This window comes from Pantherophis guttatus, chromosome 8, assembly GCF_059756535.1.
Source record: "Pantherophis guttatus breed Tessera chromosome 8, ASM5975653v1, whole genome shotgun sequence".
NCBI classification, from domain to species: Eukaryota; Metazoa; Chordata; class Lepidosauria; order Squamata; family Colubridae; genus Pantherophis; species Pantherophis guttatus.
This window is the reverse complement of record NC_142070.1, coordinates 54569008-54590606: the sequence shown is the minus strand read 5'-3', so window position 1 is coordinate 54590606 and position 21599 is coordinate 54569008. Positions and strand designations below refer to the sequence as shown.

The window sequence follows — 21599 nt, the reverse complement described above, 5'->3', positions numbered from 1 at the left end:
AATTATCAAAAGCTTTTTGGGCATCCAGGAAAACCAGTGAGGCTTGTTTTTCCGGGTGCGCCTTGTAAAACTCTAATATATCATCCGTGTATTATTTTTGATTTGTCGGCCTGGTAGGAAACTATTTTGATCTGGCTGTATATGTTTATTTAAAACTGTTTTTGTCCTCTCAGCTATAATTGACATGAATATTTTGTAATCAGTGTTTAACAAAGAAATTGGCCTGTAATTCTGTATTAATTGATGGTCTGAATCTTCCTTAAGTATGAGCGTAATTAAAGCTTCTGTCCAGGTTTTTGGTATATTTGTTTGTTCTAAAGCTTCGTTGAATATTTCCAGCATTAATCCTCCTGTCTGTTCTTGTATAATCCTATACAGCTCCACTGTTATTCCATCTGGGCCTGGCGTTTTGTTATTTTTTTGTCTTTTCATTGCAATTCCAGATTCTGTTTCTGATATTGGTCGATTTAATATTTCCTGTTGTTCCTCTGTAATTTTACATATATTTATTTCCTCTAAATAATTTTTAATCTTTGTTTCTGGTATTTCTTCCTGTGTATATAATTTAGAAAAGAACGTATATATAATTTGCTTCTTATCTTCTCTTTCATGTTGGATTGTTCCTTTATCATCTTTCAATTGATATATCATTCGTTTGTCTCTCTCCTTTTTAATTTGTAAGCTAACCATCTGCTCACTTTATTTGCGTGTTCGAAATAATTTTGCTTTGACATCTTTATTTTCAATGCTACTTCTTTTTGGGTTATTAGATTTAATTTATGTTTAATTCTTCTCCATTCCTCTTTTATTTTTTTATTTTGGGGGTCTTTCTGTAAGTTTTCTTCTAATTTTGTAAGTTCTTCCTGAAATTTTCCTTGTTGGGACTTTTTTTCTTTCTTTTTTCTTGCCATATAGGTTATTGTCACTCCTCTAATGTATGCCTTTAACGTGTCCCAGAGATTTTGAATTGACGTATCTTCTTTTTTATTTATGCTTAAAAAAGTCTTCAACTCATTTTCCAGCAATTGCTTATACTCTTTCTCTTTACATATGTTTTGATTTACAGTCCATCTTTTATATTTTTTTTGTCCTTTCCAATATATGATTATCGGGTTGTGGGCTGCCCATTCATTTATTCCTATTTCTATTTTTTCTAAACCTAGTTATAGTTGTGCTATCATCCAGGCCATGTTGATCCTAGACCATGATTGATGTGGGTAGGAATAAAACGTATATTGTTTCTCTTCTTTATTTATTTCTCTCCATGTATCTCTTAACTTTAATTCTGTTATCATATTGAAGAATTCTTTAGGTAATATTTCCTTCTTTTTTATTCTTTTTGTTGCTAATATAATTTTTTTGACTATCTATTATGGCATTATAATCACCTACTATGCATATATTGTCATGGCCTAATTCTAATATTTTGTTATGTAGTTTCTTAAAATATTCCTGTTGGTTTTTATTTGGGGCATATATTACTACTAATAGGATTTGTTTCTGTTCTGTGTCTAATTCTATCATCAAAGTTCTACCTTCTTCATCTGCGTAAACTAATTTTGAGTTTATTCTCTCTTTTATATATACCGCAATTTCTCTTCCTTTCTGTTGTGTTAGTGATGCATATAATCTTCCTAGTGTCGCGTTTTCTTATAATTTCTGGAATCTTTTTTTTATATGTACCTCTTGCAGGCAGGTCACATCTACCTCTTAATTTTTTTAATTTCATAAAAGTTTGTGTTCTCTTTTTCAGTGAATTTAGGCCGTTAGTATTCACTGAGAAGAGATTTAATGTCTCTTCCATTTCTTACAACAGTTGTTTCTTGGTGTTTCTTGTCTCTCTTTTTACTCTTCCTCTTGCTCCTTCTTTTTCTTCTCGCTCTTTTTCTTGGATTTTTCTTATTTCTCTCTCTCTTTCTATTTCCTCTTGTTGGTCGTCTTCCTGTCTTTTACTCTCTGATTCATCTTTACTTTCTTGTTCTTCTTGTAGGAGATAACTTTTATAAAATTCCTGTGCCTTTTCTATCAAATCCACCTTATATTTCCTATCTTGCCAAGTGATAAGAATGCTCTCTGGAATAATCCATCTGAACATCACTTTGTGCTTAATGAGTTGAGATGTAAGGAACTGGTACTGTTGTCTTTGGGTCTGAATTCTTCGTGGAATTTGTTTTAAGATTATGATTTCTTTACCTTTATATGTTATGGTTTCTTCCCTTGATTTCTTGTAAATTTCGTCTCTTACTGGTTTTTTTGTGAATCTTATATGCACTTCCCTTACCAATCGGTGTCTTCCTATGTAATTATTGTGTACACGGTAGATTTCATCTATGGTGTCTTTTATCTCCATCTTATTTCTTTGTGTTAACTCTGCCAATATTTCGACCATTCCCCCCCCACCCCGCCCCCAGATCTTCCTCTTTCTCCTCCACAACATTCTGGAAGCATAAAAAATACGAGGCTTTCTCCTTTTCCAGGAATATGATTGAATCTGACAGTTCCTTATTTGACTGTAATGCTTTCTGTTCCATCATTTCTAATTTAAGGTCTATTTGATCTACTTTTGTTTCCATATTTTTAATTTTTTGCTCATTCTCCAAAATCGTTTGCTGTATAGTTTTCATCTTTTCCTTCATATTTTTAAAGTCTTCCTTTACTTCTCCCATCTCATTTTTAATCTCTTTGTGATGTTCTCTCGCCTCTTCATGGTTATTGGCCATTTTTTCTTGTGACTTCATTAGGGTTTCTTGTATCATTTGGAGCATGCTATGCATATTATTCATTGTCAGCTCTGTTTTATCTTTTTCTTTCCTCAACATGTTTTCTATTGTCCGTTGGTTTGACAAGGAGGCCATAAGTGAGGGGTTAGTAATAGGTTTTTTCCCCATTTTGACTACTGTTGCTGTGGATGACATTGTTAAACTTCTAGTAAAATTCTTCCACAGTATCATAAAAATAAAGTGTTCCGTTTGGTTTTAATCGTTCTTCTATGTTTCTTAATTGCTATCTCCACCTTCTTCTCTTTTTTTTGAAATTTTTTATTTATTTATTTTAAAACATAAAACATAAAACAACATCTTTTTGGAGCAAGAGTTTGGCCCGATATAACATAAGTATAAATTCCCAATTTCATCGATTAACATCTTAAGACAAACAAAAAATAACAAAAAAACAAAAAAACCAAAAAAAACCACAACCCAAATCTAAACCCAATTTTTATCATCCAATCTAACATCTTATTCTAACATTTAAGTTTTTATTATGTAGTCACCCTAACTCTTAAACTTAAAATCCAAACAGCACTTTATAGTATTCATTTATCATTTTAAACAATCAGTATTTCATGTATTTTCTATACTTCAAAGACCCAAATCAAATCAATGTTTCTTTTAGAACATATCTAATAACCAATATAAAATATTTCATTCCTCTCTGAAAAACATTTTAAAGTCAATATCCATTCTTCAGAAGTATTTCCTTCATTCCTCCTAGGTTTATTTTTAGCTGGATTACAGCTTAATTAGCTGGTTTCCAGGGATGCTTTCCTCCACTCGTAACCTTATTTATTGGCTGGATCACAGTTAGTTTTAACTGCTTCCAACATTTTCTCCTTCACTCCTCCTAGTTTTATTTTTAGCTGGATAACAGTTTTTCAGCTGTTTTCCAGGGATGCTTCACTCCACTCCTAACCTATATTTCGCTGGCTCACAGTTTAGCTTTAACTGCTCCCCAGTATGTCTCTTCCTCTCCTCCTAGGTTTATTTTTACTGGATCACAGCATAATAAACTTTTTTCCAGGGATGCTTTCCTCCACTCCTTACCTTATATTTAACTGGTTCACAGTTTAGCTTTAACTGGTCCCCAGCATTGCCTCCTCCACTCCTCCTAGGTTTATTTTTGGCTGGTTCACAGCTTAATTAGCTGTTTTTCAGGGATGCTTACCTCTACTCCTTACCTTATATTAACTGGTTCGCAGTTTGGCTCTAACTGCTCTCCAGCATTGCCTCCTCCACTCCTCCTAGGTTTATTTTTAGCTGGTTCACAGTCTAGTCAGCTGCTCTCCAGGGATGCTTTCCTCCAGTCCTAACCTTATATTTAACAAATTCACAATTTAATTTTAATCATCTAATTCCTAAAATCATACTTCTTTAGCAATTTAAGATAATAATACGTTTTGAAATATATCTTCTCTTCTACTCTCTCTAGGCCAGTGGTGGGATTCAAATAATTTAACAATAGGTTCTGTGGGTGTGGCTAAGTGGGCGTGGCTAAGTGACCACGTGACTGGGCAGGTGTGGCTAAGTGACCATGTGACTGGGTGGGCGTGGCTAGGTGGCCATGTGACTGGGTGGGCGTGGCCAACTCGACATCATTTCTTTTCCCCAATTACTGTTTTAAATATAAAAAAGATATACCAAAAGGTTGTTTATTTATAAGTATTTAATACTTAAGAATAAGAGGTACACAGAACTAGATTTTGTTATGAGTTTTATAATATGAATGAAAAACTATACAAAACCATACAAGTTTTACAATATGAATAAAAACTATTTATTCAAAACTATACAAGTTTTACAATATGAATAAAAACTATACATAGCTACACAAGTTTTATAAAATAAATAAATAAATTTAAAATTAAACAAGGTGGCACCTGGCTGTGTTTACCTTTTCTGCTGCTGGAGCAGTTGGAGGCAGTCCGAGGTGGGCGTTTGGGCCGGCTGCAGGGCAAGGTGATATAACCAGGGTAGATAGGCTGTTGCTGCCCAGGTGGGAGGTGGGCGCAGGCCTACAGGGCTGGCTGCAAGGTGAAGCAATGGGGTGGGGTAGGTCAGGGGTCTGCAACTTTAAACACTCAACCTAGAGGGAAAATTGGCCCAAATAGTATCTATTCTAGTCACAAGTTTGAACATAGTTGTCATTGCAACAGGAATGGCTCAAAGGGCAGGGTGTGGAGTATAAATGTTGTCCCTGGCAGATAAGGCCTTGTTCCACCAAGCCGCTACTTACTCGGCAACAGCAGAATAGTAATGGAAAACTGTTTAAGAGGAAATGTAGCTATTGTCAGCTCTGTGACTTTTACATTAGATTTTCTGATATCTTAGCAGTAAACTAATTCCTACTCCAAAAAAACCAGTTTTACTGTAGCTGATTTTTATCTCCGATTTTCCATATTTTCCCCCAAGGCCAATGGAAAATTATCTTTTTATTACAGTCCATTATTGAAGGTCTAAAGGGTTTTTTCACAAAATGAAATCTGGATAATTATGATGTCCACATTAGGCAGATACATTTTTACATGGCTGCCCCATGCAGTTTTCTTATGCACCTTATTCAAGTACTCAACTTATGACCATTCATTTAATGACCATTTAAAGTTATGATGGCATTGAAGAATGTGAATTCACTTACAACCTTCCCAGGAGACCTCTGGCAAGCAAAATCAATAGGAGAAGCCAGATTTGCTTAATGACCATGGTGATTTATTTAACAACTTCTGCAAAAAAAGTCATAAAATCAGGTGCAACAAACTTAACAACCACAATGCTTAGTCATAGACATTATGGTCCCAATGCTGGTTGTAAATCAAGGATTGCCTGTATATTCACCTTTCCTTGCTTACTTTTATGATGTATTCTGTATTGAAAGAAAATAAGCTCTTGTGTTGTTTGTGCCTGAAGCACCATCTCTATAGAGTATCTGTGAGGATTTGCAAAATGCTTCAAGTTCTCATGTGAGTAAAGTTAAAAACAATTTGTAAATAGTGTCCCCTTATTGTTCAAAATGTCCTTTTTAACAGTAGACAAAACTCAGGAGTCATCTGGTAGCCCCTTTTCAGAGTAACAAAAAACTCATCCCGCCTTTTAACTTAATCCATACAGTATATCTGCCCTATTCAGCTGTTCCAATGGAACAGCTCTGCAACCAGAGGTTCTGGAATGCATTAAAGCTGTTCTACAGTGCAGCTCTTACGATGACAGTAGATTTGGTTTAAATAAACTTTAGAAAAAAAGGAGTAGATCCACCATTTTTTAGAATACTGCCACATACTCTAAAATTAGAATAATTTAAAGCAATGGAAATCAACCACACATTCATCGCAAGCTCAGTCTTGCTTTTAAAAGCATATTGTCTGTGGAATGTATTCCTACCAAGTTTATCCTTGAAAAATATTTGTTCAGAAAAATAGGTAACATGGTAACCTTGCTTTTACAGAAAACTCTGGAGCTTACAAATAGCTTTTTTAGAACGTATCGGGCAATATTTTAGGTAACAAAATGGCCTTTTCGTGTCTGACAAAACAGGGAATAGTGTTATGTCTTTTTTTTCTTCAATCTAGCTATGACCAGTTCTCAATATACAACTATATAATGCCAACATTACCATAACAGTGTTAAGAGCGTACAACAAGTTGCCACCACCGCCCCTTCCACCTTGCCGAGTCTCTGCTTCTGCCGACAACCCTTCCTTTCTCGAGGGCGTTCGGGAGTTTGGTGCTTGGCACTGGCACCACCCATGACAGGGGAACAACCTCCCCATGACCACAGCAAGACACACACCTGCACAACTTCACTTTGACCCACACCCGGAGCTTAGTCTCAACGTCACATGCCGTCCAATCAGGACCGGCCAGTAAGTTTTTTCGGGAGCTGCTCTCGGCGGCATTAGAATTTGCTGAGAAGACCCAGGAGAAGCGTTTGATTGGCCCCTCCGCGACTGGATGGGGTAGGGTAGCCGGCGGCCCTGTGGCCAATGAGGCTTGGGTGGAGGAAGCCGGCGAGGCACTTGGGTGGAGGAAGCCTCCAACCAAGAGCCTCGCAGGCTTCCTCCACCGTCCACCCAAGCGCCTCGCCGGCTACCCCCATCGTCCACCCAAGCGCCTCGCCAGCTACCCCCACCATCCACCCAAGGGCCTCGCCGGCTCCCTCCACCCAAGCGCCTCGCCGGCTTCCTCCACCCAAGCGCCTCGCCAGCTACCCCCGCCGTCCACCCAAGCGCCTCGCCGGCTACCCCCACCTGAGCGCCTCGCCGGCTACCCCCACCCAAGCGCCTCGCCGGCTTGGGTGGACGTAACCGGCGAGGCGCTTGGGTGGTGGTAAACGGCGAGGTGCTTGGGTGGGGGTAGCTGGCGAGGCGCTTGCTTGGAGGTAAATGGCAAGGCGCTTGGGTGGGGGTAGCCGGTGACACGCTTGGGTGGAGGTAAACGGCGAGGCGCTTGGGTGGAGGTAAACGGCGAGGCACTTGGGTGGACGTAGCCGGCGAGGCGCTTGGGTGGAGGTAAATGGTGAGGCGCTTGGGTGGGGGTAGCCGGCGAGGCGCTTGGGTGGAGGTAAACGGCGAGGCGCTTGGGTGGAGGTAAACGGCGAGGCGCTTGGGTGGACTTAGCCGGCAAGGCGCTTGGGTGGAGGTAAACGGCGAGGCGCTTGGGTGGGGGTAGCCGGCGAGGCGCTTGGGTGGAGGAAGCCGGCGAGGCGCTTGGGTGGACGGTGGGGGGAGCTGGCGTGGCCAACGAGGCTTGGGTGGGGCTACCTCCACCCAAGCGCCTCTCTGGTTATCCCCACCATGGAGATCACGAATCAAAAAAAAGCCAAAATATAATTTTATTATCCTGTCCAGTTCACCAAGATTCTGCTCCTACATTTTTAAAAAGGGTAGGCCGCGGCCGGTAGCTGGGCGGCTGCAGGTCGACCACCTTTCCCAGCCCCGCTTCCCCGAGGGCAGCACTCGGCTGTACTTGCCTGTTCTGCTGCTGGAGCGGTCGGGGCAGTCCGAGGTGGGCGTTCGGGAACAGAGTGAGAGGCCGCCGCGGGCAAAGGTAGGAAAGCAGGCTGGTTGAGAGGAGCCAAAGACGAAAAGAAGCTATGCCTCGGTGTGTCACAAAGGCAAGCTTTGCAACACAGCGAGGGAGGCTAATAGTGGTGGGGCGGGGTGAGGGGCGGGCGCCGGGCGGGCCATCAATTTAACAAACGGTTCGGTGTGCTGCCTGGCCAATAAATAGTGGTGGGGCGGGGTGAGGGGCGGGTGAGCCAGCAATTTAAAAAACGGTCCGGTGTGCTGCGGGGCCAATAAATTGCAAAAAAACACCGAACCGTTTGTTAAATTGCTATTTATTGGCAATAAATAGTAGTGCGGAGGGGCAGGGCAAGGGGCGGGGCGAGCCAGCAATTTAACAAAGGGTTCAGCCGAACCCCCTAGAACTGGCAGAATCCCACCACTGCTCTAGGCCAATTCACCATAGTCATAGAATTTATAAACAAATCTTATTTATTCCCATTCTCTTGTTTGCTATAGAAAAACAACATTTTAAAACAACTTTCAAATCCATTTTCTATAACCATTAAAACACTTATTAATATTTTTTAGAGAATTCTTTCAAAGTATTCACATTTTTCTATTAATCACATTTCTCGCTTTAAAAATGAGCGTGTATAAATAGTTCTTAAGAGTATTCAAAGCTTCATTCACATTTTCTTATTTTCTATAAAGCACAATATTTTTAACCATTTTAAAGAAACAATTTTCTGTAATTGTTAAATCTATCAATAATTCTTATTGGTAATCAAAGATTCATTCATAATCTTCATATTTCTTATAGCTTACAGCATTTTAAACCATGCTTATTAATTAAAATTTTTTTTTAAAGAAATTTCTTTCAAAGTATCCACATTTTTTCTATAATAATAATCCTCGCTTTAGAAATTATCATCTATAAATAGTTCTTAGCAATATTCAGATATCCACATTTCCTTACTTTCTATAAAAAAGCAAAAGAACAGTTTTCTGTAATTATTAAATCTATCAGCAATTCTTATTAATACTCAGAAAGTCATTCATAATCTTCATATTTCTTGTAATTTTTTCTATATTCCCATTTCCCCCCCTTTTTAAAAAAAATGATTCTTTTAATAATAATAAAGAAAGGTAAACTTAAGAAAGAGAAAGGGAGAGGAAAAAAGAAATAGAAGTATGACAAAAAATATCAAAGGAAAAGATTCGAAAGAAAAAAGAAGGGAAAAAGGAAAAGCAAAAAGAAAGGAATGAGGTAGAAAAATAATACAGAGCAAAAAAGAAAAAGGTAAAAAGAAGAGAGAGAGGAAAGAGAAACTCTTCCTTGCATTGTTTAGGAGTCAAATTACATAAAAAACATTTACATCCATTTTAATCAAACTATGGTGTTTTTTTCATTCTGTCCAAACTCTTTCTTCTTTTTTCTTCTCCTTTTTCCAGTTCCAATATCCATAAAGTTATAAAGACTAACAGATTTAGTTCTTTTGTATTCCATATATGGTATCATCATGTCCTCTTCTAGGGGTACGCCTTTCTTCTTCATTACAACACCATTAATCAGCAGTTTTAACTGTTCCAAATAGCTTCTTCTTCCCAACTGTCCATAAGTAGTTCAAAAACAAATTGAATACATCCAAAATCAGACCTCCTTAGTTTTTCCTCACTATACTCCAGTTCGAGAAATAAGAGACAAAGTTTCTTCTTCAAACAGGAAGGAATACACAATTTGCAGTTTCCACTTTCACTTCTGTTAACAAGCGTCCATCTTAAACTTCCTCCACTTATCCTCGCAGCTTTTAAAAAGACATTCCATTTCCTCTTCTCCTTCTTTCTCTTTACAGCTAATCCATTCTCTTTAATAACCAAAAATCCATCTAAAAAAACATTTAATTCCAAAAGCAGATAGTAGATATTATCGTCCTTTAAAGGGTCTTCTCTTCTCCTTGTTAATTATTTTAAATCTTTCGCCCCAATAATTCTTAGCCGCTGTTAGGGCCAGGGCATTGTTAGTCCCAAATATTTGAAAGCTGTTCCCCCCTGGGCTGGTCTTACTCACCCAGCATTCAAACAGCTTGCTCCAGTGTCTCCTCCTGCACTTCGCTTGTCCTGGCTGCTGTGGTTTTGGGGCAGCCGCCATGGCTGCCTCTCCTGCCGCCGCCAGCGTAGAGGGTTATCCTCCGGCCTCAAGGAACCTGCTCCGAGGAGGTCCCTCTTTGTCCCCCTGTCCCTACAGGACAGGGGAGGTCTGCAGACCTACCGGCGGGGGCTTGGCAGACGGGATTTTCATGGGGCTCCGAGGAGCCCTGCTATTTCCACGTCCGAATCGCCGCAGCGCCAACTGGAAGTGCTATCTCCACCTTCTTCTGCCACCTTCTAATTTAATTATCTAATTTCTTACACACTTAATTAATATCACTCTTATTTACTTTTTAAGTACTTATGATATTCAATGTGTGTGTGTGTGTGTGTATTCCCCCCTTTTTTCTCTTTCTTAGACTCTAACAGCAATTGCCTTAATCAATGTTTTATATTTGCCTTTTACCAATAACACATATATATCAATATATATCAATCACTTTAGTTCATTCACCACAGCTCCAATCAATTCTTTTACAATTCGTTAATTCTTTAACAATCGTTCCTTTTTTTCTTCCCTTCCAAATCCAGTCAATACATTAATTAAATGTTTTTCTTTTATTATTATTATTATTATTATTATTATTATTATTATTATTATTATTTCATTTATATGCTGCCCTTCTCCGGAGACTCAGGGCGGTTTACAATGCGTTAAGCAATAGCCTTCATACTTTTGTATATTTATACAAAGTCAGCTTATTGCCCCCATAGTATGGGTCCTTTTCAAATAGATTCTCTATAATTATTGTGAAGTACCAAGTAATACAAATATACCAATCCCTTTAGTTCATTCAGCACAAATCCAATCAATTCTTTTACACTTCATTAATTTTTAACAACCTTTCCTATTTCCCCCCCCTTTTCAAAACCAATCAACAAATTAATTTCTTTCAGTTTACACTTTCTATTGTTTTAAATTCCAACCAATTTTTTTCTTTTTTAAATTTCTTTTCTATTATTTTCTCTCAAGTCTTTATTGCATCAGGCTCCTTCTATCACACAGTACAAGCTTAGTCACCTTCTATTCCACAGTACCATCTCTAAGTCCTTCAAGATCTTCTCTTTGTATTCTATTTTCTTCTGTGTTTCTTCTTTTTTTTCCTCTTCCCACTGCAATTTTGTAATCTTCTTAATATATCTCAAGTTTATAAATCCATAATTGTCCACAGAAATAACCGTAAGTTTATTTATACTTTCTGAGTTTACTTCCTCCTTAGTCCACCAGTCTATAGTCTCTAATCTCTTCATTTATTTATTTAGTCCAAAGTTTATGTATCCCTTCCTTTCCGTGCCATTTTCACTTTCCTTTTCAAGTTATGCCCTTAGCTTGAGTCCAAGTATCTCTCTTTGTTACTTTGTATCCCCTTTATGGGATCCTTCCTCCCATCGCACTAACCTCTCCACTCAATCATCTCTCCGTTTTGCGCTTTTCTTTTCAATCGCGCTTTCCTTCCTCTCCATGTCTTACTCCTCTTGTGCCTCTACTCGATAGAATTTCGTCTTTTCTTCTTTTAGATCCTCCTCAACCACCAATGCTGGTTCCACTTTTTGCTTCCTCACTGTGCGGCCATCGCTCTTGGTCCATCTTGAAGACGGACTTTTTCCCTGCAGGATTTAAGCAGTTTGGTCTTGTCATCCAGGACGATAGCGCATTGTCCGAAGTCTTCCAACTTTCCCCTTTAGTTTTCTGATCCCTCCAGGATCAGAAATGCCCTTAAAGGGCTCCTTATCAGGAATTAATTAGGATTTCGGGAGCTATAAATCACACCTCACCCACTCTGCTCTGACGTCACCGCCGGAAGTCTCAATCTTTTTTCTGATCTTTCTGGCTCTTTAGTCCATTTATAACTTTCTAAAAAGTTCTAATCATTGCTGTTTATTCCAAAATAAAAATTTAAAGTTCTTAAACTTGTATTTAAAACTTATTTCACTAAGAATTGAAGGAAATTCACCCAGTGCTGTAAAATATGTTGCTCTGAAGGTTCCTAACAGCTGAAAAATAATTAACAAGCAATTTCCAAAAGTAATTAGAAAAGGAAACATGTGAATCCAGTGTCCTTAAAGTTGCTGGCCATGGTTTAAACAAGATGGTTATTTCTTCTTCTCCCAGAGAAATAAAGCTACTAGAGGCTATTATCTTGTGATCTCCTCACAAAGACTGTCTGGAACATTTATGGGCAATCCCAAATCCTCTCCTTGTCTGGAGAGGAATTATTGAAGAGCCTGCACCTGTCAGCTCTTTGTTCCACCACAGTCATAAGTCTTATCTGCCATTTCTTCTCTGGAAGTCCAGGCCAATATTATTTTGTGTGAGCTGTCCAGCTTGAAAAAATCAGCTGTCTTCCTTAGAGCCCCTTGTCATTCAGAGCTCTTCCTTAGAAAGAAATAATCCTAGCAGAAGCTGCAATCCTTTGGATATGATCCTGCTCCCACCCTGTCCTCTAGGCATCTGTTGTCTTTGAAGACTCTCCAGCCCACTCACATTGTTCCCAGACTGGGTTTTTGAGCTTGATCTTCTCTTTCATGAATGTAAAGTTCTACAGTTCTGTTTTGTTTAAGAAAACTTCAGAGTAGTACTTTATAGCTAAACATTCTGTGTCTCTACTTAGTGATGGAATTGATGCCTGGCAGAAAGGGATTCGCTATGCAGAAGGCCAGAACCTGGCCAGATATCTTATGGAAGGCCCTGCAAACCATATCACACCAACCAAATTTGCTACCATCATTGAGGACAAATTGAAAAGCTTCAGCAGCAATGTGACTGTTCATAAAAGGTAAGTTCCGTTTAAGAGGTTGTTAGTTGGTAGCATATTTCTGAGAATGATTAAATAGAGCTGGACCTCAGTCACATTCATGTGACCCGTGCTAGCTTAGCATTTGAGGTACCAGTGTTGCATGGGCTTAACATTATCTCCAGTATTATGCTATGCATCAAATACCTTACACCAGTACTTCTTGTCTTTGACAACTTTAAGAAATGTGGACTTCAACTCCCAGAATTTTCCAGCCAGCGTTGGCTTTAAGAAGTCCACACTTCTTTTTTTTTAAATATTTTTAATTTTTTTTCAAACATAAACATAAAATATATCTTTTAAGAATGAAGTCTTGATCCAGTCATAAATAGGTATAATCGCTTACATTTTTTAACAAACTCCATTCAAAATTTCCTCATTGCATCTTTTAAAATTACAAATCAAATCAAAATTTTTAACATAAATTCCAACATCTTAATTTAGGCCATACTATTATATCACCACAAATCTTAATTCCCAAATAAACTCCACTCATTTTTATATCCAAATATAAATCAAAGTTCATTCTAACTCTTTCCTAAATTTTCTCCACTACTTCTTTTAACATCAATATCAAAACACAAATTTAAGAAATATTATAACCTCTTGATCTAAGTATTTACCTTACTATTTTATCACCACAAATCTTAATTTCCAATATATACAACTCTATTTTTATTTCAATTTATAAATCAAAATTCTATCTGTATTTCTTAATGTCTGGACCCATTTCATCCAATCTTTAGATCTTAAACTTTGTCAATTTACACTTAATTTTCTTGAGTTTATCATCTATTATGCATTTCATTTTACACAGAATAATCTCAAAATTGTTTCACTTCATTTTAATTGTCTTCCAACATATTCTTTTTCACCCCATATTAATTTGATTATTTTCCAATATATTCTCCTCTATATCTATTCTCCTCTATTGTTTGGCTGATTTCCAGCAATTTTTATTTTAGCTGAATTTCAGCATATTCTCCTCCATAACTCCAACTGTTGTTTGGCTGGTTTCCAGCATTTTTTTTTTGGCTGATTTCCAGCATATTTTCCTCCCTACCTCCAACTATTGTTTGGCTGATTTCCAGCATATTTTATTTTGGCTGATTTCCAGCATATTCTCCTCCATACCTCCACCTATCGTTTGGCTGATTTCCAGCATATTTTATTTTGGCTGATTTCCAGTCACATTACCACCACCACCAAGCCACATTCACAGAACTGGTAGTAACAAATTTTACATTTCACCACTGGTACAGACCTAACAAATTGGCTGTTTGATTGGTCTGAGAATAATGTTTTGTTGGTCTACAGCTTTCCATGAGTTCCTGCAAAGAGGAAGGACAGGATGGTGTCACTTGTTGCCAAAGGCATTCATGAAAATGTCCATGCTTTACTGTAAAAGAATTAAAAAAGGTTACTGTAAAAGCAACTGTTGCAGAGGAGTTTTTCCACATAATAGTTGTAAAAGGGAAACCTGGTTAATATATATATGTGTGTGTGTGTGTGTGTGTGTATACATATACATATACATACACACACACACACACACACACACACACATACATACATACAGTCAGGTCCAGAAATATTGGGACATCGACACAATTCTAACATCTTTGGCTCTATACACCACCACAATGGAGTTGGAATGAAACAAACACAATGTGCTTTAACTGCAGACTGTTAGCTTTAATTTAAGGGTATGTACATCCAACTCAGGTGAACGGTGTAGGACTTACAGCAGTTTGCATATGTGCCTCCTACTTGTTAAGGGACCAAAAGTCATGGGACAGAATAATAATCATAAATCAAACTTTCCCTTCTTAATACTTGGTTGCAAATCCTTTGCAGTCAATCACAGCCTGAAGTCTGGAACACATAGATATCACCAGACGCTGGGTTTCATCCCTGGTGATGCTCTGCCAGGCCTCTACTGCAACTGTCTTCAGTTCCTGCTTGTTCTTGGGGCATTTTCCCTCCAGTTTTGTCTTCAGCAAGTGAAATGCATGCTCAATGGGATTCAGGTCAGGTGATAGACTTGGCCATTGCATAACATTCCACTTCTGTCCCTTCAAAAACTCTTTGGTTGCTTTTGCAGTATGCTTTGGGTCATTGTCCATCTGCACTGTGAAGCGCCGTCCAATGAGTTCTGCAGCATTTGGCTGAATGTGAGCAGATAATATTGCCCAAAACACTTCAGAATTCATCCTGCTGCTTTTGTCAGCAGTCACATCATCAATAAATACAAGAGAACCAGTTCCATTGGCAGCCATAAATGCCCACGCCATGACACTACCACCACCATGCTTCACTGATGAGGTGGTATGCTTAGGATCATGAACAGTTCCTTTCCTTCTCCATACTCTTCTCTTCTCATCATTCTGGTACAAGTTGATCTTGGTCTCATCTGTCCATAAGATCTTGTTCCAGAACTGAAGGCTTTGTTAGATGTTGTTTGACAAACTCTATTCTGGCCTTCCTGTTTTTGAGGCTCACCAATTGTTTACATCTTGTGGTGAACCCTCTGTATTCACTCTGGTGAAGTCTTCTTTTGATTGTTGACTTTGACACACATACACCTACCTCCTGGAGAGTGTTCTTGATCTGGCCAACTGTTGTGAAGGGTGTTTTCTTCACCAGGGAAAGAATTCTTTGGTCATCCACCACACTTGTTTTTTCCGTGGTCTCCCGGGTCTTTTGGTGTTGCTGAGCTCACCGGTGCATTCCTCCTTTTTGAGAATGTTTCAAACAGTTGTTTTGGCCACGCCTAATGTTCTTGCTATCTCTCTGATGGGTTTGTTTTGTTTCTTCAGCCTAATGATGGCTTGCTTCACTGATAGTGACAGCTCTTCGGATCTTATCTTGAGAGTTGACAGCAACAGATTCCAAATGCAAATAGCACACTTGAAATGAACTCTGGGCCTTTTATCTGCACATTGTAATTGGGGTAATGAGGGAATATCACACACCTGGCCATGGAACAGCTGAGAAGCCAATTGTCCCATTACTTTTGGTCCCTTAACAAGTGGGAGGCACATATACAAACTGCTGTAAGTCCTACACCGTTCACCTGAGTTGGATGTACATACCCTCAAATTAAAGCTGACAGTCTGCAGTTAATGCACATTGTGTTTGTTTCATTCCAACTCCATTGTGGTGGTGTATAGAGCCAAAGATGTTAGAATTGTGTCGATGTCCCAATATTTCTGGACCTGACTGTGTGTGTGTGTGTGTGTGTGTGTGTGTGTGTGTGTGTGTATTTTTTTTATGTGTTTGCTTTTTTGTCATCTTAAAATTTGAGATATTATTTTGTTGATCAGCTGGCATTCGGGAATGCAATGTATGTCCTTTTTCAGTAACTGAGAAAGAAATAATGGAAATTGTTCCCTGCCATTACAGAGATAAATCTTGGATACAGGAGCAAGCAATGGGCTCATTTTGGAGTGTGGCAAAAGGCTCGGATGAACCCCCAGTCTTTTTGGAAGTCCACTACCAAGGCAGCAGCAACCCCAAAGAAGCTCCATTGGTATTTGTTGGAAAGGGGATAACTTTTGATAGGTGAGCATCTTCTTCGGAGCATTTTTGGAGCAGAATTTAATTTCTCCCATTCCCAGGATATGTGCTTTGAAAGTGCAAATGAATGCAATGCAAACTCTGTTGAAAGGAATTGTAGGAAAGATGGTTTCAGCTCATTCATCTTCCCAAGGTCGTGTGGTTTCTAGAGAAAGAAGCTTTCCAGTTCTGGTCTCATGTCTTAAAGGGAGAAAGCTGTGCAGCTTCAGATATGGATCATGGAAGGACCATTCAGGATTCATGGAATAATTGGAAAGTTTTTCTTTCCACCTGTATATAAAGATACAAATGAATAAATCTCCTAAATGAAGAATCCATTGCAGAGATTATTCTCTATCTTATCAATAAGAGAAATACAAGGAGACAGGGCTATATTTTTTGAATGCTGAGGCTGTCTAAGAGTGAGGCTTTCATGGCCTGGGAGTAGGATAGGAGAAAATTCCTGAAATTGTGCTGGAAAAATGGGCTTCTGATAATGGGATTCATTTTCAGAAAGAAGGTGCATAATGAGTCTAGACAAAGGGAACTTTACAGCAGTAGTGAAATCTGAACTGGTTTACTACTGGTTCGTTGGCTGAGCATGTGCAGTGCGCAGTGCGCACCAAATGCAAGGTGCACGTGCATAGTGCACACCAAAAGGAGCCATGTGGTAAGTAGAACAGTGCACAAGGGTGATCAGCTGTGGCGCGCAATCTTTTTTTTTACTTTTAAAAGTTACCAGTTTTAAAAGTAAAAAAAAAAAACCTCTGATGATCGCGCTGCTCAGCTGTGATTGTCAGAGGCTTTTTTTTACATTTTAAAAGCATTTGTTTTACAACCTAAGAGGTTGTAGAAAAAATACTTTTAAAAGGTTCTGATGTCAGAGGCTTTTTTTTTTCTTTTAAAAGCTTTATGCCTCTGACAATCAGGCAACTCAGCTGGGATCGTCAGAGCCTTTTAAAAGCATTTTTTTTACAACCTCTTCAGAGGTTGTAGAAAAAATGTTTTTAAAAGTAAAAAAAAGTCTCTGATGATGGCGTGGCTCAGCTGGACATGGGCGAGGAGGGCAGGTATTTTTGCTACCAGTTCTCTGAACCACCTGCCACCATCACTACCAGATCAAATGATCTGGTCCGAACCGGGAGCATTTCACCCCTGCTTTACAAGCACCTATTAGGGAATCATGGTGCTAAAGTATTTTTTACCATCAGATGGATTGTAATTGTTCTGCTTACCTACAATTTCAGCCTGTGGACTTCATTTAATTCTTCTCCAGTATTATTCCAGAAGACCTGAATTGAATGTTCCTCTATGTTGTAGAACCTTCCTGTCAGATAATAGTGCCATATTTTCCATGCTTTTTCAATTATTATAACAAAAAAATTGTGGCTTGGCATCTGAGCAAAGTTTTCTCTTGATATTGAAAGTTTTGTGGGGTCGGGTGGGCAAAGAGACCAATCTTTGTGGTATCTCTTATATTTTTTCCCAGCGGTGGCATTTCCATCAAGCCTTCAGCCAATATGGATGCCATGAGAGCAGATATGGGAGGAGCAGCCATCATTTTTTCTGCTATTGTTACAGCTGCAGAGTTCAAGTTACCCATTAATCTAATTGGTAAGTAGATTGTAGAAGAATAAATTCACAAAAGTTATTTGAATTGGAAAGAGATGTCAACAGACCTTCAGTCAGCCCATCTTGATTCTCCAAGGTCTGTGGTACAGAAGTTATCCCATGATTTGCTTCCTGAGCTGGATATAGAACCTACTAAACCTAAGAACTCAAACAAACTGAATTAGCTGCTGAAATTGAAGGCTGGATTGCCTTGTCCCTCTGGCTTCTTCTCCAAAACAAAATCCGGTAATTTTGACTGGTTAGATTCCATCATCAAGAGTCTTCCAGTTCAGACATTCCAGTAGATGTTCCAGTTTTGGGGTTTGTCACTTTGTAAGGATTCCCAGTTGCTCTACCTATTCCCTTCTCCCATGGTGTTTTAGATTAGAAGATATCCTTTGCCTAATTACCAGTGGTCCTGCTTAATACTCATTCAACAACCATTCAAACTTGTGATGACACTGAATGAGAGATACTTACTATTAGTCCTCCTAGTTTCAACCACTGCAATGTTTCCATGATTGTGATTGGCTTGTAATTATAACATTGCAGTATCCTGCATTTGTGATCTTCTTTTTTTTTTTTATTGAAAAAGTTTTCAAATACAAATTTCCCCCCCTTTTTTTCCCCCTCTCCCTCCCCCTCCCTAACCCCCCTCCCCACCCATCCCCCCCTGTGACTTCTTCATAACAAAAAAAAAAACCATAATTCATAACAGATTACTTACTCCCTCCTCTAGATATTGACCTTTACTTACTAAAAATATTATTAATATTATAACATCCCCCTTTATCCATACATATCAAAAAAGAGAAAAGAAAGGGGGAAAAAAAAGACATTATACTATGACATTATAAAATAACTTCTCCACTTTAAAACTATACGATAAGTCCTACTTTAACATTTAATCTTCTATATATATTACTATAACATTCCAAAGCGGCCTTCCCCATAAAATCTAGTTTAACATTTATTCCACTCTATCCATTTCCTCCACTCCCCTAAATATAACACTTAAAAATCCCTTTTCTTAGACTAATCAATCTACTAAATAGCTTATTCACCCACTATCATGCAAAATTGCCATACACAACATTTCTTAACATCTTTGATTCACTGCCCACACTTCTTAAAAATATATGTCTATATTTTCCATTATATCTAAATAAAAAAAAAGAAAAGACAATGACTTTAAATTTATAATCCATATAGTATCTTCTTTGAGGTCTTTCCACTGGATTGGTAGAACCAACATCCATAATCTGGCTACATTTGTAGACAAAACTTTGCTCCTGTGTCTTTTTCTCTTTTTTTTTCCCTTGGAGACCTGATATTGTTGTTGATTGGAAAGAAGTCCCTTTTTTTTTTCTTGCTTGCTTTTTTTTTTAACAAAGCCTGCCTGGGCGGAAACATGGCACTGAGACTCATAAAGTCAGATAAACAAGAAGGGGGGGGGATCCCCCCACCAACAACTTAAAGGAACAAGTCTTAATTCTTCAGTCTCAGAAACCTGACTTTAATATAATAGAATTTTTTATAGAGGAGATTGAAAGAAGGGAGGAGATTGTGAATCAGCAATTTGAAAAATTTAAGCAGGAAATTAAAGAATTGGTGAAATCTAAGTTTGATTTTTTGGAGAAAAAACTCTCAAAAGTGGTTAATGGTTTTACAGGATTTATGAAACAGTTGGACGCAAATACTAATGTACTAGAGTCTAAAATGGAAGAAATTCAAGATAAATTGGACAATAGAATTCAAAAAATTGAAAATGATTTGACAAACACTCAGGATAATAGCTTAGAAGAAAAACCTAAAATGGATGCTGATCAAAAGTATGGTAATGTAGAAAATCTGCAACAGAAGATTGAAAAAGAGACTTTAATGGTACAATATAATTTTACAGAATATGCGATAAGATTAAGAGGTTTGCAGGAAAATAATAGAGATGATTTAAGGAAAATATCTTCTGAATTTCTAGCTGGGATTCTAAAGGTTCAACCTGACGAAGTGTTTTGTAGGATCGACAGAGTTTATCGAATCAACTCCTGGATTGCTAAACAAAGGCAATGGCCTAGAGATGTGGTGATTTATTTTACAGATAAGGAGATTAGGAATAATATCGTTCAAAACTCCTTCAATTCTAATTTGCAATTGTATGGAAGAAAGATTTGGATTTACAAGGAACTTCCACCTAAGATATTGATGGAAAGGAAGAAATTTGGTTTTCTGGTGAATGAGTTAAAAAAGAGAAATATCTCCTACAGGTGGGACGCCCCAGTGGGTATTATATTTAGATACCAAGGAGAAAGATATCAGCTAAATACTGTTGAAAGAGCGGAAGAATTTTATCAAAATAGGTTGAAAATGAACTTAACATCTCCAGGTATAATACAGGATAAGCAGAAGGAGCCGGAAATAAAGGTAAAATATCGAATTATAGAGACTGTACCAGATGAATTGCCATTGGATTTATTGGATACCCCAGCTGGACTATCTACAAATTTGAGAGAAGAGGCATCTAATCCTAATGTGATGACTTATCAAGGCAAGGATAAACATGGAAACCAATTAGGGGATATACAAGGGATAAAAAAGAAATATGAGATACAAAAGCAAAACCAACAAGACCAAACCACCAAGCAGAATAAAAACCGACCAGATGATACACACTTTATAGAAAGGGAACCAGGATGGAAACCAAACCCACAAAAAGAAAAGAAAAAAAGAAATAGGTGGCATAAAAACAGAAATTTCTAATCAGGCAACAGTGAAGCCAGTGATTTTAAAATATGAACGATTATGGGTAAACACAGAAGAGGCGACGTATTGGTTAATATCATCCTGAGGTTTGTGGCAGATCTCTGCATGGCCGTAATCCGGGGACGTGAAACGAGCCTTAAACTGATGGATTTGAATTATCCATTTTGGAATTTCTTTTTGTGTTGATAAACATATTATATTATCTTGAATCACAAGGCAAGAGAATTATGCTGGGGCATGCAGAAGATCGGGTTGTTACCCACTACGATGATGGGAATTAATAATCCTGATGAAACCCACAATATTACTATATGGAATATAATTATAATGTCACTTGGGTGGTTGTTTTTACTTTTATACATATAAGAAGATATTTACTATTGATGGGGGCAGATATGATTGAAGATCCTGAATAAACTGTTGCACTAGTAAGCTATGTTACCCCATTTGTGACCTTCTTTGTTGGCTTCCTACAAGCAAAGCCAATGGGGAAGCTGGCAGGCAGTCACAAATGGTGGCCATGTGATGTCCTCATTTTGTGACACATGGCGATTCACTTAATGATGCCTTTGCTAAGAGGTACCATCATATGATATCGCACTTTATGACCGCATTGCTTAGCAGTGGAAATTCCAGGCCAACTTGGAATGTTTACCTGTATTTTATTTATTTATTTGTATGAAGATTACCTGTATTTTATTTTATTTTCAAATATTTTTCTTTATTTTAGAAGAATGTAAAAAATAAAGAGCACCAAACTGAACAATAATAACAATTAAAACTAAATAAATCCAACAACCATTTTAAGACTAATATAATTTAACAAATTTCATAGTAAAGGGTTAAAATTAACAGAATTGTACTAAAATGTAATTCTAATGTTTATGATTAACTTATAGTCTCTGCTTTATAAAAAATACCATATAGTACTGTCTATTATAATTAAATGCA

At 37.9% G+C, this 21599-nt stretch overlaps 1 protein-coding gene across 3 annotated transcripts in view; it reads left to right on the top strand.

Moving 5' to 3' along the window:
• The window catches only part of LAP3 (leucine aminopeptidase 3), a 98851-nt gene that overhangs the window by 55296 nt on the left and 21956 nt on the right, over nucleotides 1–21599 (top strand). For all 3 annotated transcript variants that reach the window (XM_034442756.3, XM_087874865.1, XM_087874866.1), the window contains exons 6-8: nucleotides 12537–12701; nucleotides 16125–16283; nucleotides 17767–17891. In XM_034442756.3, coding sequence (XP_034298647.3) covers nucleotides 12537–12701; nucleotides 16125–16283; nucleotides 17767–17891 — 449 coding nt within the window. The remainder of the gene's footprint in view (nucleotides 1–12536; nucleotides 12702–16124; nucleotides 16284–17766; nucleotides 17892–21599) is intronic.